Below are 13537 nucleotides of genomic sequence, written 5' to 3'. Positions count from 1 at the left end.
GAGAGAGAGAGAGAGAGAGAGAGAGAGAGAGTGTTGGATGTGGAGCTTCCTGACTGGCAGGCATGAAGCAGGCAGTGCGGTTAGGCTTCACCACATCATAAGCCGGCTTTACTGGTAATCTCCTGTGTAAGACAGCAGTGTGTGCAGTACAACGGGTTGATTACCTGATCCCAGTCGGGTCTTGTAGAGAACTCCGCTGGTGTTCCTGCAGCGGACAGGCAGCTCGTTGTTGTACACTGAGGGGTCCCAGTTGTACTTGGAGCAAGAATCTTTGTCCTGGGGTGGAGTCAGCGGGGTGGGTGGAGACTGTGGGCCTGAGGGACAGACAGGAGGCCGAAACAAACGGATGCAGATCAGCAAGAGAGAGGAACAACCTCGGTTCAACATGGACAACTCAGAGACCTCGTCAGTACTTTAACACACACATAGCCTGTTTCCACATAGGCATTTCGAGGGGCCGGTTTGGAGCCGGTGCCTAATCTCGAATCACAGGCGACAGTCAAAAAACGGTCTTTCTGCCAGGAAAAATGGTTCCAGAGCGGCACCAAATATGTGCTGGTCTTGAAGCGGACTCATACCAAGTCCTACTTACGTCAGGGGCTGGGTTATCGTAATCAACTGAAATGTTCTGACTGACACTTTTTAAAACACAGAGTTTGTGGAAACTTAAAGCCACTGAGGAGCTGCTATACGGACTTGAAACAAAGTCTGTGGCTAGTAAACTAGCGGACGCCCTCTCTTCTACCTTACACCGCTCCGAAGCCTCCTGTTGAAATCACTGACTCTAATAGTCATTGTTGCATTTTGATGATGATTTATTGATCACAATGTTCTTCAAATGAACGTGCAAGAATCCCTGGGTCCATTAAACTCCAGCAAGAACTATTTATACATCCACATGAGCATCGCTGTGTGTAGCGATTTGATGCGGTTAACCCTCCTGTTGTCCTCGGGTCAAATTTAACCCCCTAAAAAAATAGTCTATATCGGAAATATGGGTTTCTTTTTAACTAAATTACCACAAAAAAATGGATTGGATTCCTTACAACGCTCTTTGCACATACAACTGATCACTTTCATTCCTGACTAAACTTACCTGTATGTTCCTCTGATCTTAACTATTAGTCAAAATAATTCATAATTTCTGCTTTTTTATCTCAAATATTAGGTATAATTCTATATAAATGAGGGTTATTGACCATGAATTCCAAAAAGTAGCGTAAAACTAGTGGAAGTAAGGTGGTGTTAGTGAAAACTAAAAAGAAGATTGAAAAAGGGACAAAATTGTCAAATTGTTGTCCGCTTTTTTAACTCGGGAGTACAACACAAGAGTTAAAAACTATTTGTGCTCCTTTCGATTAACAGCACCCCGTTACCTGTTGTAAGGTTCCTACCTAAATAGACGTCACTCAAAGCACAACAGGGACACCAGTGGACAAATGACGTTGTAAGTGGCCTGGTGTTTACACCTTGTGTGTTGGTGTGTCGTCAACCCGGCTGTGTGTGTGTGTGTGTGTGTGTGTGTGTGTGTGGTGGGAGTGTGTGGTAGAGGAGAAGTGAGAGAGTGATGCCTCTAAAGTCCACACCACACACAGACACAGACACACACACACACACACACACACAACACACCACACCACACACACCACACACACACCACACACACACACACACACACACACACACACACACACACACACACACACACACACACACACACACCCACACACACACACACACAACAAAAAGACGTACCTGGTGCCTCGTCGTTAGCAGATTTGAGGCCAGTAGACCTCCACAGCTGCCATCAGTGTGAACTACAATCAAGGTGGCCTTCCGGTACTGAGACCATCACCCACGCTGCAGGTTTGTCCTCCCCACTCTGGACACACACACACACACACACCCACCCACACACACACACCCACACACCCACACACACACACACACCACACCCACAGTAAATCCGAGGAAACAACGAGGGGGGGTTACATAAAACAAGGTACTGGAAGCAAAGAAAGTACAATGACTGAAGATCTAGTGAGCCTTCAGGAGTTTTTAAGGGGTCCTTTACAGTGGTGGAATATATCTAAGTTTATTTCAAGGTACTTTACTTTATACTTTTACTCACTCTTTATTTCAACTTTTTGAACTGTAGTTATTGCATAAAGTTTCTCACTCTAATGGTGCCTTCAAACACACACATCTGCTTCTGGAAAACAGAAGCTCAGTTTCAGTTTATATCCTGTATACTGACAATAATTTGCACCAGTCTAGTTTGCAAAGTCAAAGTGTGAACAAGAGAACCAACCCTGGTTAACTCTGCTGGACATGCCAGAGCACGGTGTGACACTGAGGTTGTTCATGATTATTAATGATGAGAAACATCAGTTTATGAGGTCTGGAAATCAAAAACCACTGAAGCTGTCCTCTTACAGAGCGACACTGAGCTTGTAAAGTGTGTGTTCATCTACCAGCACGTGTTCAGGGAGACTTCCCGACGTGGCCACCGTCGTCGTAAACACGTTGTCCTCTGCAGATTGAACGTCCGCCACCGTCACAGCCGTCACCTCTGATCAACAACAAGAGATTCAAATATTTAATCTTCTCATCCATCTCCAGATGATTCCTTCTACTGTTAGAAAAGTTCCTTCAGAAATTTGGCAAATGGTAAATATCGCCAGAATCAAAAGACCTTTTCTATTAACCATGTATATGTGTTTCCGTAAGGAAAATAACATTTTGAAGGTTACAATTAGTGCTGCACGATATTAGGAATTTGCGATAAAGTTGAATATTGTGATACATTTTATTACCAACAATAAATAAACGAATATGGAAATGTACTCAGTTCCGCTTTTCTGCTGCTTTCAGAATTCTGCTAAAATACAGCAAATTGCTTGTTGAATTTAATACAAATTAATGGAAATATTTTTGCACATTCCTTTATTAAACAAATTGAACATTGAATTGAATAGATAAAAGCACCATTAAAAAATGACGAATACATTTGAAGGGTAGTTTTCTACTGAGGCTCTCTTTAGACTAACTCAGAAAGTCTTGGTGGGTTGAAAAACGATGAACTGTGAAGCCCAAGTTATTCTCAGATGCATTCTTAATATTTCAGACGTCACTCTAAATCTGAATTTAACATTGATTTTGAAAGATAAAACTAATAAATATTACAACCAGTGCAAATCATAATTTTTCAGCTGTTTGGAAAACCACTCAACCAGACTGGCTCCAATTTCTTTTTAAATAACTATTCACTATCTGACAATTTAATCTTGAATAATTAGGGGGAAATGCAAAACGTTTACCTATTCAACAATTTAAGAATCAGCACTTTTCTTAAGTGTTACAACTCTTTTGTTCAGCATGTATGCTATGCATCAAGCTAATATAAACTTTAAATACAGTTAATCTTAATCCACCAGTTCAATGTGGTGGGCTAGCAGTGTAAACCAGCTCTAAAAACTGGAATTTATTTAAAGTTGTGTAGTTGGTAAACGATGTCAGTCATTGCCGAACTAATAAAGACTTGTCAAATAAGTAAACTGAATATTTGTCGCTATATATACATGAGATAATATGCAATATATATGTTACAAATCTTTAAATTACAAAATACTTGAACGGAGTTTGGCACTACACACACTGTTGTGTAAATTACCACAATCCTGTAGCTCCTGGAGATACGATCGTTGTTAAACTTTTGTTACTAATTCACATTTAAAAGAAGTATCACATTCACCAGCCATGTGTGTATTAACTGTTTTACGTTCTCCTGAATAGTTAATACATCCATGGTTCATGGCGAGTTGAGCTGACGGCCATTATTATCGTAACACGGAGCTGTAGCGCCGCCCCGCTCAGCAGCGGCCTGCTGCTAGCTTAAAGCCCGCCTTGCCTGCGAACGCCGCCTCGGCCTCGTCCGGATTCGGCGGGGACTCGGCTCCCATGTCGATGTTGCCCGGTTCCGCCATCACGGCCATCGTGGTGACTTCGGCCTCCGACTCGGTATCCGAGCCCACTTGCTCCACCGGCGGCATGTCGATGGGCGGTTCATCCAGCCCGAGCGCTTTCGTCGCCGAGTCCGCTTCGTCCATTACCTCCTCCCCGAACGACAAAAGCCGAACGTGACCGAGCGGCCGCGGAGCTTCTTAGTGCGGGCCGAGAGCAGCCGAGCCAGGCACGAACCGAAGTAGAACCGGCAAAAACACGGAACCCGCTCACCGACAGTCGCTCAAATTAGTCGCGGAAATGTGAAGTAAAACGTTGAAGAATCAGGCGAGCTGATCCGGAGAGAGGACGGCCGCTCAACCGATGGCTTTTCATAAAGATTCAGGAAAATATGGAAGCCCATTTCCGCTTGTAAAAGAACAAAAATAAGATGAAAACTTTACCTTGATTATAAAAATACAAAAATAGCCCCATGGTATTGCGATTATATAAGTGAGATAAAACGTAATAGGCCTACTTGTGAATTAAAAGTCATAATTATAAGGTTTTTTTAATTTTAAAACGAAAGAAATGTTAGATAAAAAAAAAATATATATATATAATCATAACTATGGGATTAATACAAATTAAATATTAAAATATTTTCCTCCTCATCCATACTTTTCTTCCTGCAGCAGATATTTTAGGTAGGCTACAACATGATTGAGCTAGAAAAGTGTTTTTGTGTGTTTTTATACAGTTTGGGAAATACTACGATACATATATATGAATACGTATATATGTAGCTATATATCTATGCTAAAATCTCTAATAAGCTAACGATAACTTGAGTTGGCTGGCTGACTATATAAAGACCAGAAATTGTCTCTGTTGTTTAAAGTTGAAAGACAATCTTTTTTCTTTGGGATGGAACACAATTGTAATAATAATAATAAAAATGTACTGTACTTTTATACGATTGTTACTACAGCCAAATGCACAGCATAAATGCCAGAAATATATTGTACTAGCTAGCTAGTGTTACCCGAATGGACTCTACTTGTGTATCGCTTAGCAACGATATTTCTTCAACAAGACATTGAAAGTGGAGTCCCTACCCGATGTGAGTTGAGTGCAGTGGGAGTTGCGCATGCTCAGATTTAAACCGTTTACCGCATAACGTGTCATACTGAAATGTGTGCAATCCATAACTTAATAAACTTTTCTCTTTACCAACAGAAGATGGAAATCATTTCAAAATCTTTTTACCAATCTATAACTGTTTGAATGCTAACATTAGCTCAAAGCGCCATTAAACCTTTATTAAAGTTACAACCTTTGTTGTGTTTGATGCTAACTTGTAACCAGCAGTGAACAAACTTCGTTATGTAGTTCCACTTTTACTGTACTGACATTGCAGAAGTCTCTCGTTAGCGTCTTGTACGCTACTCGTCGCAAGGTGACGCATGCGCAATTCACATCTGCACTCGACTTACGTCGGGTAGTGACAAGCGGAACAAAGAAAACACGTACAATTCCCAGTCGGAACTTAACAGTGTAACAGCGGAAGTAAACAGAACGGTGTACGGTCATATGTGGGCTGCTGCGGACGTCCCCCTGCAGGCATTGGGAGGTTAGTTCTTCTGTCAAACGTGTAGACGTGTAATTAAACAACAATGTCTTCAGTGGAGCATCTGAGAGAGTTCGTCAACGAGCGACTGACGGCTGCTGCTCAAGAAATATTCGGAGTTTTAAAAAAAACTATCGGCGAGTACGAGGACGAGATTCATCGTCAGCGCAGACGGTTGGATCTCATTTGGAAACCCGAAATAAAATTACACAGGATCAAACAAAGTGAGTAAAAGTTGACTTATTTTCATGAAAACTACAAAACAGAGAGATACGGATCATCTAACGTCTTAGGTGTTTTAATACAAACTGGTACGAATTTTCTCGCATGTCTGCATTTCTTTTACATTTATATCTTATATTACTATGTCTACATTATTCTCTTGTGTTGTCCATAGTTAATGCTGATCTTTAGACTTTATCCTTGCACCATTGGACTCATAGAGCACTTTACCGTGCATCATGCATTTTTTTTTAATGTATTTATTATTTAGTATCTTTTCTTTCATTGTCCATATTATTCACGTGGTTTTGTCTTTTTACCATCCTATCTAGCTATATATCTATCGTCTCTTTCCTTTTTTACCATCACACTCGTATCATAATGCTTTTATTCTCTGTTCCTCCAGAGCTCCCACAGCAACATGTCTGTAAGGAGGAGGAGGGTCAGATTCAGGAGAGGATCTCCAGTCTAGACCAGGAGGAGTCCAAGCCTCCCCAGATTAAACAGGAACTGGAGGGACTCCGCACCAGTCAGGAAGGAGAGCAGCTCATACCGAAGCAGGAGACCGATGCCTTTATGTTGACTCCCACTCGTGAGGAGAGTAAACACGGTGAAGATCAGACTCTGAACTTTGATCCTGTTGACAGTCTCTGTGCAGCAGAGGAAGAGTCTGTAGTCAACATGCCAGTTATATCCTCTGTGGTGTCAGAAGCACACAGTGACCCACAGCTCTGCACTCATAACTCTCATGAAACTGAGAGCAAAAGCCAGAAAGGAGGCAAGCATGGAGGTTCAGGATCAACTAGCAAAGCAGAGCCCAAACCAAAGAGAAGACGTCGCAAAAGCAGCAGTCACAACAACAATGTAAACAACCCTAATTTGTCAAAGATTCAACATATGACTGAAAAAGGTAAAAAGTCTTTTACATGTGAAACATGTGGAAAAGATTACAAACAACGTTATAGCTTTTTGACCCACATGAGAATCCACACAGGTGAGAAGCCGTATTCTTGCAAAACATGTGGCAAAGATTTCAGACATCATGGTAACTTGATGACCCACATGAGGACCCACACAGGCGAGAGGCCGTATTCTTGCGAAACATGTGGGAAAATGTTTAAATTCCATGGCGATCTTACAGTCCACATGAGGGTCCACACAGGGGAGAAGCCGTATCCTTGCAAAAACTGTGGGAGAGCCTTCAGGAACAATCGTGAATTGACGATCCACGTGCGAACCCACACTGGCGAAAAGCCATACTTCTGCGAGACCTGCAAGAAAAGATTCAATACCGTGTCAGAGAGGAACAGGCACCTGAGAACCCACACGGGCGAGAAGCCGTATCCTTGCGAGACCTGCAGGAGAAGATTCAGTAACATTTCGAACATGAAAACACACATGAGAATCCACACTGGCGACAAGCCGTACCTTTGCGAGACCTGCAAGAAACGATTTAACTCTACGTCTGACTTGAATAGGCACGCGTTGACCCACACTGCCGAAAGGCCGTGCCCGTGCAAGACCTGCGGGCAACGATTCAGCATCATGTCGAACATGAGAAGGCACATGTTGACCCACTTGATCAGCGACGGTTTGAGCACTCGTACCCAACAGTCACGGTGAAGGTTCTTGCGGGAGTTAGCCACTACACACAGACAGTAAAATTAAAAACTTGCAATGCCATGTTCATCCTGCGGCGTCCTGCTGCGTCCTGCTGCGTCCTGCTGCGTCCTGCTACGTCCTGCTACGTCCTGCTGCGTCCGGCTACGTCCTGCTATGTCCTGCTGTCTTCCTGCTACTCCTGCTGCATCCGCTTACTCCTGACCCGTCCTGCTGGCTCCTGCTACGTCCTGCTACGTCCTTCTGCTTCCTGCTACTTCCCTGCTGATCCTCGGCGGCCTGCCGTCTCGCCTCCGGACGTCCTCCTCGCCTGCGTTTCACCACGTCCCTGCTTCGCTGGGTCCTGCTACGTCTCTGCTGCGTCGTGCAAGTGTCCCTGCTACGTCCTGCTGCATCCGCGCTACGTCCTTCTACGTCCTGCTGCGTCCTGCTACTTCAGCTGCTATTGCTGCTATGTCCTGCTGCTTCCCTGCTACGGCCTGCTGCGTCCGCTACGTCTGCTACGTACTGCTGCGTCCTTCTGACGTGCCTGCTATGTCCTTCGCGTCCTGCTACGTCCTGCTGAGTCCTGCGGCGTCCTGCTACGTCCTGCTTCATCCTCTACGTCCTGCTGCGTCCTGCTGCGTCCTGCTGCGTCCTGCTGCGTCCTGCTGTGCCTTGTAATGCTGCACAGTGCCCTGCTATGCCACAAACTACAACAAATAACTGCTACAAACTACTATTTTTTGGGACTGTTAATGCCACTCGTCATTCTAACCCCAACCGGTCGTCAGACACCGCCCACCAAGAGTCTGGGTCTGGGCCTGGGTCTGGGTCTGGGTCTGGGCCTCGGCCTGGGCCTGGGTCTGGGTCTTGGTCTGGGTCTGGGTCTGTCCCAGGTTTCTGCCTAAAAGGAGTTTTTCATCGCAATGTTGCAATGTTGCTGCTCGGAGGAACAATAGACGGTGGGGTCCTTGTAAATTCTGGAGTGTGGTTTCCGGAGACCGCTCGACTGTAATGTGTCCGAGATCATCGTGTATGAATTGATACTATAAATAAAATTGAATTGAAATTGAATTGACTAGGCCTACAAAAACAGTGATGGAGCAAGTCAATGGACGGAGAGTGACGTGTTAGACCTAATTAGTGTATGGGGAGTTACTTTAATTCTATAAAAACTAAAAGGATCATACCGTAACTGCTCCGTTTTGAAATAAAAGCAAAAAATGCTTATTTCCACCAAAACCACCCTAACTTTAGTGCAACAGCGGGCTGCGTCTGATGTCACTATTATTATTATTATTGTTCTTTTTCACATGCGGGTCAGTTTAAAACTGCAAACAGTTCACACTGGAATCTGACATAGGCCACATTTAAAAAAAAAAAAGAAATCTTAAAAAATAAGATCTGAGCAAAAAATCTGAATCAAGCATAAGACTTGCAGTGTGAACTTAGTGTCTGTATTTTGGCTACACAGTTTATTATAGCAGACGCTTCCCGTAATCCTGAACGTAACCGCGGCGTCTCTGATTGGTGGACCTCGCTGTTACCATGGAAATTTTACCGTACCCACAAATGACTAGAGCAAGCTGCTACCATTAAAGTCTAATACCATTGCCTATTTTTCTGTTTTCAAAATGTTAATTTGCGCCGAATCACATGTTTTATGGTAACACTTCATCTCGTAGCTGGTTGGCTGGGTTCCAGATGTTAAACTATTTACAGAAGCAAAGGACAAACACACGTTATGTAAAAATGACAACAATTCCTTTAAGTTATAAGATGAATATAATCAGTCAAAATGATATGAAACATTATGTTTTTGGTTCCTGTTTTGTAATGTCTGTTCCATGTATTTGTGTGTACCTTTGTTTTGTACAATAAAGAGTTGAATAATTAAATGCCTAAAATTACATACACTGTATATTTCACTGTCTGAAGTTAACATCCAGCGGAAGGAATCAGATGGTGAGTGAATTTTATGAATATGAAGAAATTAAATATGAGGAATATGGGCAAATCTTCACAGATGGATCAAAGGATCCAGAAACAGGAAACACTGAATCTGTTGTTGTAGTCCCGAGTTACAGAGGGGAAGTTTGTTGAAGAACATCAAATTTGGTAAGTGTATTTACAGTGGAGCTATGTGTTATGTTGATGGCTCTGGAATGGTTGAGAGAATATGGACCAAAGAAGACCCTAGTGTAGTCTGTAGTCTTTAGACCTGCACGGTCTAAGATCAGGAACATCTAGTCGACAGAATTTGCTCTATGAAGTCATGACAGCACAGGCAGGAATAAGAAGACAGGGTTTTACTATTGTATAGGTGTGGGTTCCTGCCATAGACTGTATATATATTGATATGATGATTGTTAATATATATACAGTCTATAGTTCCTGCTCACAGGCATTATGGGTAATGAGAGGGTGGACAAGCTAGCCAAGCAAGCAGTTATTGAATTGTCAAAAACAGAAGAAAAAAGCATTGTGTGGAAATAAATATTATCAAAAAGTGGCAACAGCACTGGGAGCAACAACAAAAGGGAAGACATTTATGTAACATCCAAAATTGTGTTTGTAATGTAAGGAGAGGAGGAGGAAAAAGGGAAGAGGAGGCAGTCATCACCAGACTGAGAATTGGGCATACTTATTTAAATAGTACGCTTTTCACCATGGGGAAACATCCAACAGGGTTGTGTAATAGATGTCAAAAACCAGAAACTGTTAAGACTATGTTTTTTATTTTCATTTCCATATCGGACGCGATTAAGCACACGAGAATCCACACAAGCGATGGCAGTTCGATTCCTCGTACCAAACAGCACGATAAAGACCCAGGCCTCTCTCCCCGGACCCCTCTCCTCTCTGGCCCCGGACCCCTCTCATCTCTGGCTCCACACGGACCCCTCTCAATCTTGGCACAGGACCCCTCTCCTCTTGGCCTTTCCACCCTGCCCCCTCTCCCTCTCTGGCCTCTCACCCCGGACCCCTCTCCTCTCTGGCCCCGGACCCCTCTCCACTCTGGCAGGAGGCGGTGGTCCAACAGTTTCTTCCCCTGAGCAGTCAGCCTCACCAACAAGGCCCCGGACCCCCACTGACATTAAACCTCCTACATCCTGTCCTCTGCACATTCTATATATCCTTTTTCCTTTTTAACTTGATTTATGTATGCACCATCAACCAAAGCAAATAAATAGTAAGTGCTAGTTACTTGGCACAAAATCTATTTTTGATTCAGATTCTGAAACCATTGATTTTCTTTAGTTTTGGCCACTAAAATGAATTTTTGCAATAGCAACGTATCTGCAATCTTCAATCACATCAGCGTTTGTTAAATGTACCTAGTGTATATTGGTCATGTTGATAACCGTAATACTGGGGCTTTTCCCTTTTTATTATAGTGGGTGGACATGGAAGAGACCGGGGTGGACACGCAGCTTGAATTAAATATTAAATTGTATTAAATAGTGGTGTAAGGATACAGTTTATTGGTCTAAGCCTGAAGACTGGATGCTGGAAACATACTGTATAAATTGTTACATTGAAAGTAATATTTATGGTTATCAGATTCCAATTCAATCAGGATCTAAAGGAACAAAAACATGAATGTATAAAAATTATAATTAGACTAATGGTTTTGACTTTGTTGTGGGCGTGGCCCGTTGAGCTACCTGGCTCGTGCGGGGTTACCAAACCTTGGCATCATGGCATTTCTAATATTAATACCCTGGATTGGCAAAGAAGAACACTTTCGGATCGGATCGGTTTACACATAGCATTTCATAAATGTATTGTTTTTTTTACAGATTCATTTAATAAGGTAAGATACTCAAACAGAGAAGAGCTAACTAGCTAGCTAGCTAATTCAACAACGACACATAACGGTAGCTTGTTAACGTCAGTGGCCTCTATTCTATCACTAGCTAAATAACTTAAACGGTGACGTAAGCTAACCAGTTATGTGTACACAAACGTTAGGCTAACGAAAAATATGGTTTGCTCTTTTGAGGGAATTTTAACCAGATACAAATTTCTCCTTATGTAGCTAGCTAGCTAGCTAACGGTAACATTAAGGGCAGTTCAGAGAACGAACGTTAGCTAGCTTAATGCTAGCAAAGTACACGTACCGGGAACGAGAGGTCGCTTAGGCCAAGTTTAAAAAGGCTAACGTTTTTTTGTTCTTGTTGAAAAGGCGGCTAACCTTAATTAATTTCCACATAGCTTTGCGTTAATATAGCTAATACGTTAAGCTAAGGCTATATAACTTAATGTGTAGAGATGTTATGCCTAACTTTTATATGAACTGAAGTCAGTTAACGTCGATGTTAACTGTCAATGTTAACTGTCATCGCCGACATCACTTTTTGTCGGCTATACTTAGCTAGCTAGCTAGTTAGAGACCTGCGTCTGGTTTTCTGTATCTCCCTTTTGAAATGGGGTCAGAGCTGACTGTTGTTACACACATCATTGTTGAATCTGATATCCTGAACCTTTTTTCAGAAAAAAATCAAGTGGGTGTTAGTTGGCTTTCTTACATTCATAGGAAAGAGGATTTATAGTATAATACTTGATATTTAGTAAAACGCAGGTGTGTGTGTGTGTGTGTGTGTGTGTGTGTGTGTGTGTGTGTGTGTGTGTGAGAGTGACCATGGGAGGCAGCACACACTCACTGACACTGACACTGACACACACACACACACACACACACACACACACACACACACACCACACACTGTTATGTTGATCCCAGGTAAACTGAAACTAATTTATTTGGACTATGACAGTCTGACTTCATCAACGTTAAGTTGTAACATGCAGTTAAATGTGCTGGATTAAAACATATATCAGAAATTTGTGATGATCGTGCAGCATGAATCGGTTAAATGTGGGAAGGCATGGCTGTTCCATCGCTGATCTGTCCATTGAAATACTTATTTGTTAAAGTGAGGATTAGAGTGTGGGGTCAAAGGCCATGCTATCTTAGTGGGAAAACACTACAATTGTAGTGGTGTGTGTGTGTGTGTGTGTGTGTGTGTGTGTGTGTGTCTCAGCCAGCATCACTGCTGCTCAGATGGTCGGGGGAAGGGAACATAAGGTGTGTTTGTGTGTAGTAATAAACAACAACAATGTAGTCAGAGAACAGGATAAATATTTAGAGTTTGAGAATTTCTAGGCTGTTTTTTGGCTTGCTAGGGTTTAACTTGGCGGTTACCTGGTGTTTTCTTATTGGTTGCTAACATATGCTAGGTGGTTTCAATCTTTTTCTCTCAGTGGCTGCTATGGGATGCTAACTGGTTACTAGGGTGCTTTCTGGTGGTTGCTCCACTAGTTCCACACTCTGACCCCCTGTCTTCAGTTTTACATCTGCTCCTCAAGTCTGTTTTAATTAGATGTAGTGTATTCCTCTCAGCAGGTGGCGCTGTTTGCTACAGGTTTAGTAGAGTGTGTGTAGACCCATTCTGTGATAGAATTACTCATTTTCTGGTTTCACTTGTCCAGTGAACAAGGGAAAACCCGTTTTGATTTTATGCTGACCGCTTGGACGAGCATTTGTCTCTATGATGCCTTCTGGCAAATAAAAAGTAGCTGACTTAAGCAACCAGTGGCGATGCTGTCACAGCGCTAAATCCAACTTGTATTGCAAGCAGTGTTGGGCAGTAGCGGTACTAGTTTAATTCTGATTTATTCAGTTCATGGTTTAACTACTTCTCAATAGAGTTGCTGTTTTCTGAATCCAGTAGCTTGGCTTATTATTTGATCAAGTAGTATGGAAACGTCCAAACAAGCTACATTTCTTGGAGCATTTGTGAATCTCAAGTAGGGGTGTTATGATACCAAAAATTCAGTAGTCAGTGCCAATACCAGTAAAGTAACTCTATAAAATAATTCTCAGTAAAATAATTCTTATTGCAGATTTTGATACCACGGTAATAAAAAGGGATTTCCTAAGATTCCATGTATTTTAACTTGAAACAATAACTTCTTTATTATATTATATTTAGTATACCGCCCGCAAGAGGCGCAGCACCGATGCTGCTATTACTGACAACGTCACTAACTGTGCCTACGGTGCTTCAGAAAAACGAGCATCGTTGGTGTTTTGCTGCATTTTTTCCGACACACGTGAGACCAGGTCGCCTCACT

General features: G+C 42.5%; 2 protein-coding genes across 2 annotated transcripts in view; one reads left to right on the top strand and one right to left on the bottom strand.

Moving 5' to 3' along the window:
* Window positions 1–4352, bottom strand: part of deaf1 (DEAF1 transcription factor) — a 28635-nt gene extending 24283 nt beyond the window's left edge. Inside the window, 6 exon segments of the mRNA XM_032523040.1 lie at window positions 165–314; window positions 1756–1797; window positions 1800–1882; window positions 2222–2226; window positions 2481–2572; window positions 3911–4352. Of these exon segments, the coding sequence (XP_032378931.1) occupies window positions 165–314; window positions 1756–1797; window positions 1800–1882; window positions 2222–2226; window positions 2481–2572; window positions 3911–4109 (571 nt within the window). The 5' untranslated portion in view covers window positions 4110–4352.
* A 1168-nt stretch (window positions 4353–5520) lies between these two features.
* On the top strand, window positions 5521–7529 carry LOC116693758 (zinc finger protein 569). Its single transcript, XM_032522986.1, has 2 exons — window positions 5521–5796; window positions 6201–7529. The coding sequence occupies exons 1-2, from the start codon at window positions 5619–5621 to the stop codon at window positions 7415–7417; spliced, it is 1395 nt and encodes a 464-aa protein (XP_032378877.1). The 5' UTR covers window positions 5521–5618; the 3' UTR covers window positions 7418–7529.
* The last annotated feature ends 6008 nt before the right edge of the window (window positions 7530–13537 follow it).

This window comes from Etheostoma spectabile, chromosome 8, assembly GCF_008692095.1.
Source record: "Etheostoma spectabile isolate EspeVRDwgs_2016 chromosome 8, UIUC_Espe_1.0, whole genome shotgun sequence".
NCBI lineage: Eukaryota > Metazoa > Chordata > Actinopteri > Perciformes > Percidae > Etheostoma > Etheostoma spectabile.
Note: the sequence above shows the minus strand (reverse complement) of the source record. Positions and strands in the feature narration are given on the sequence as shown.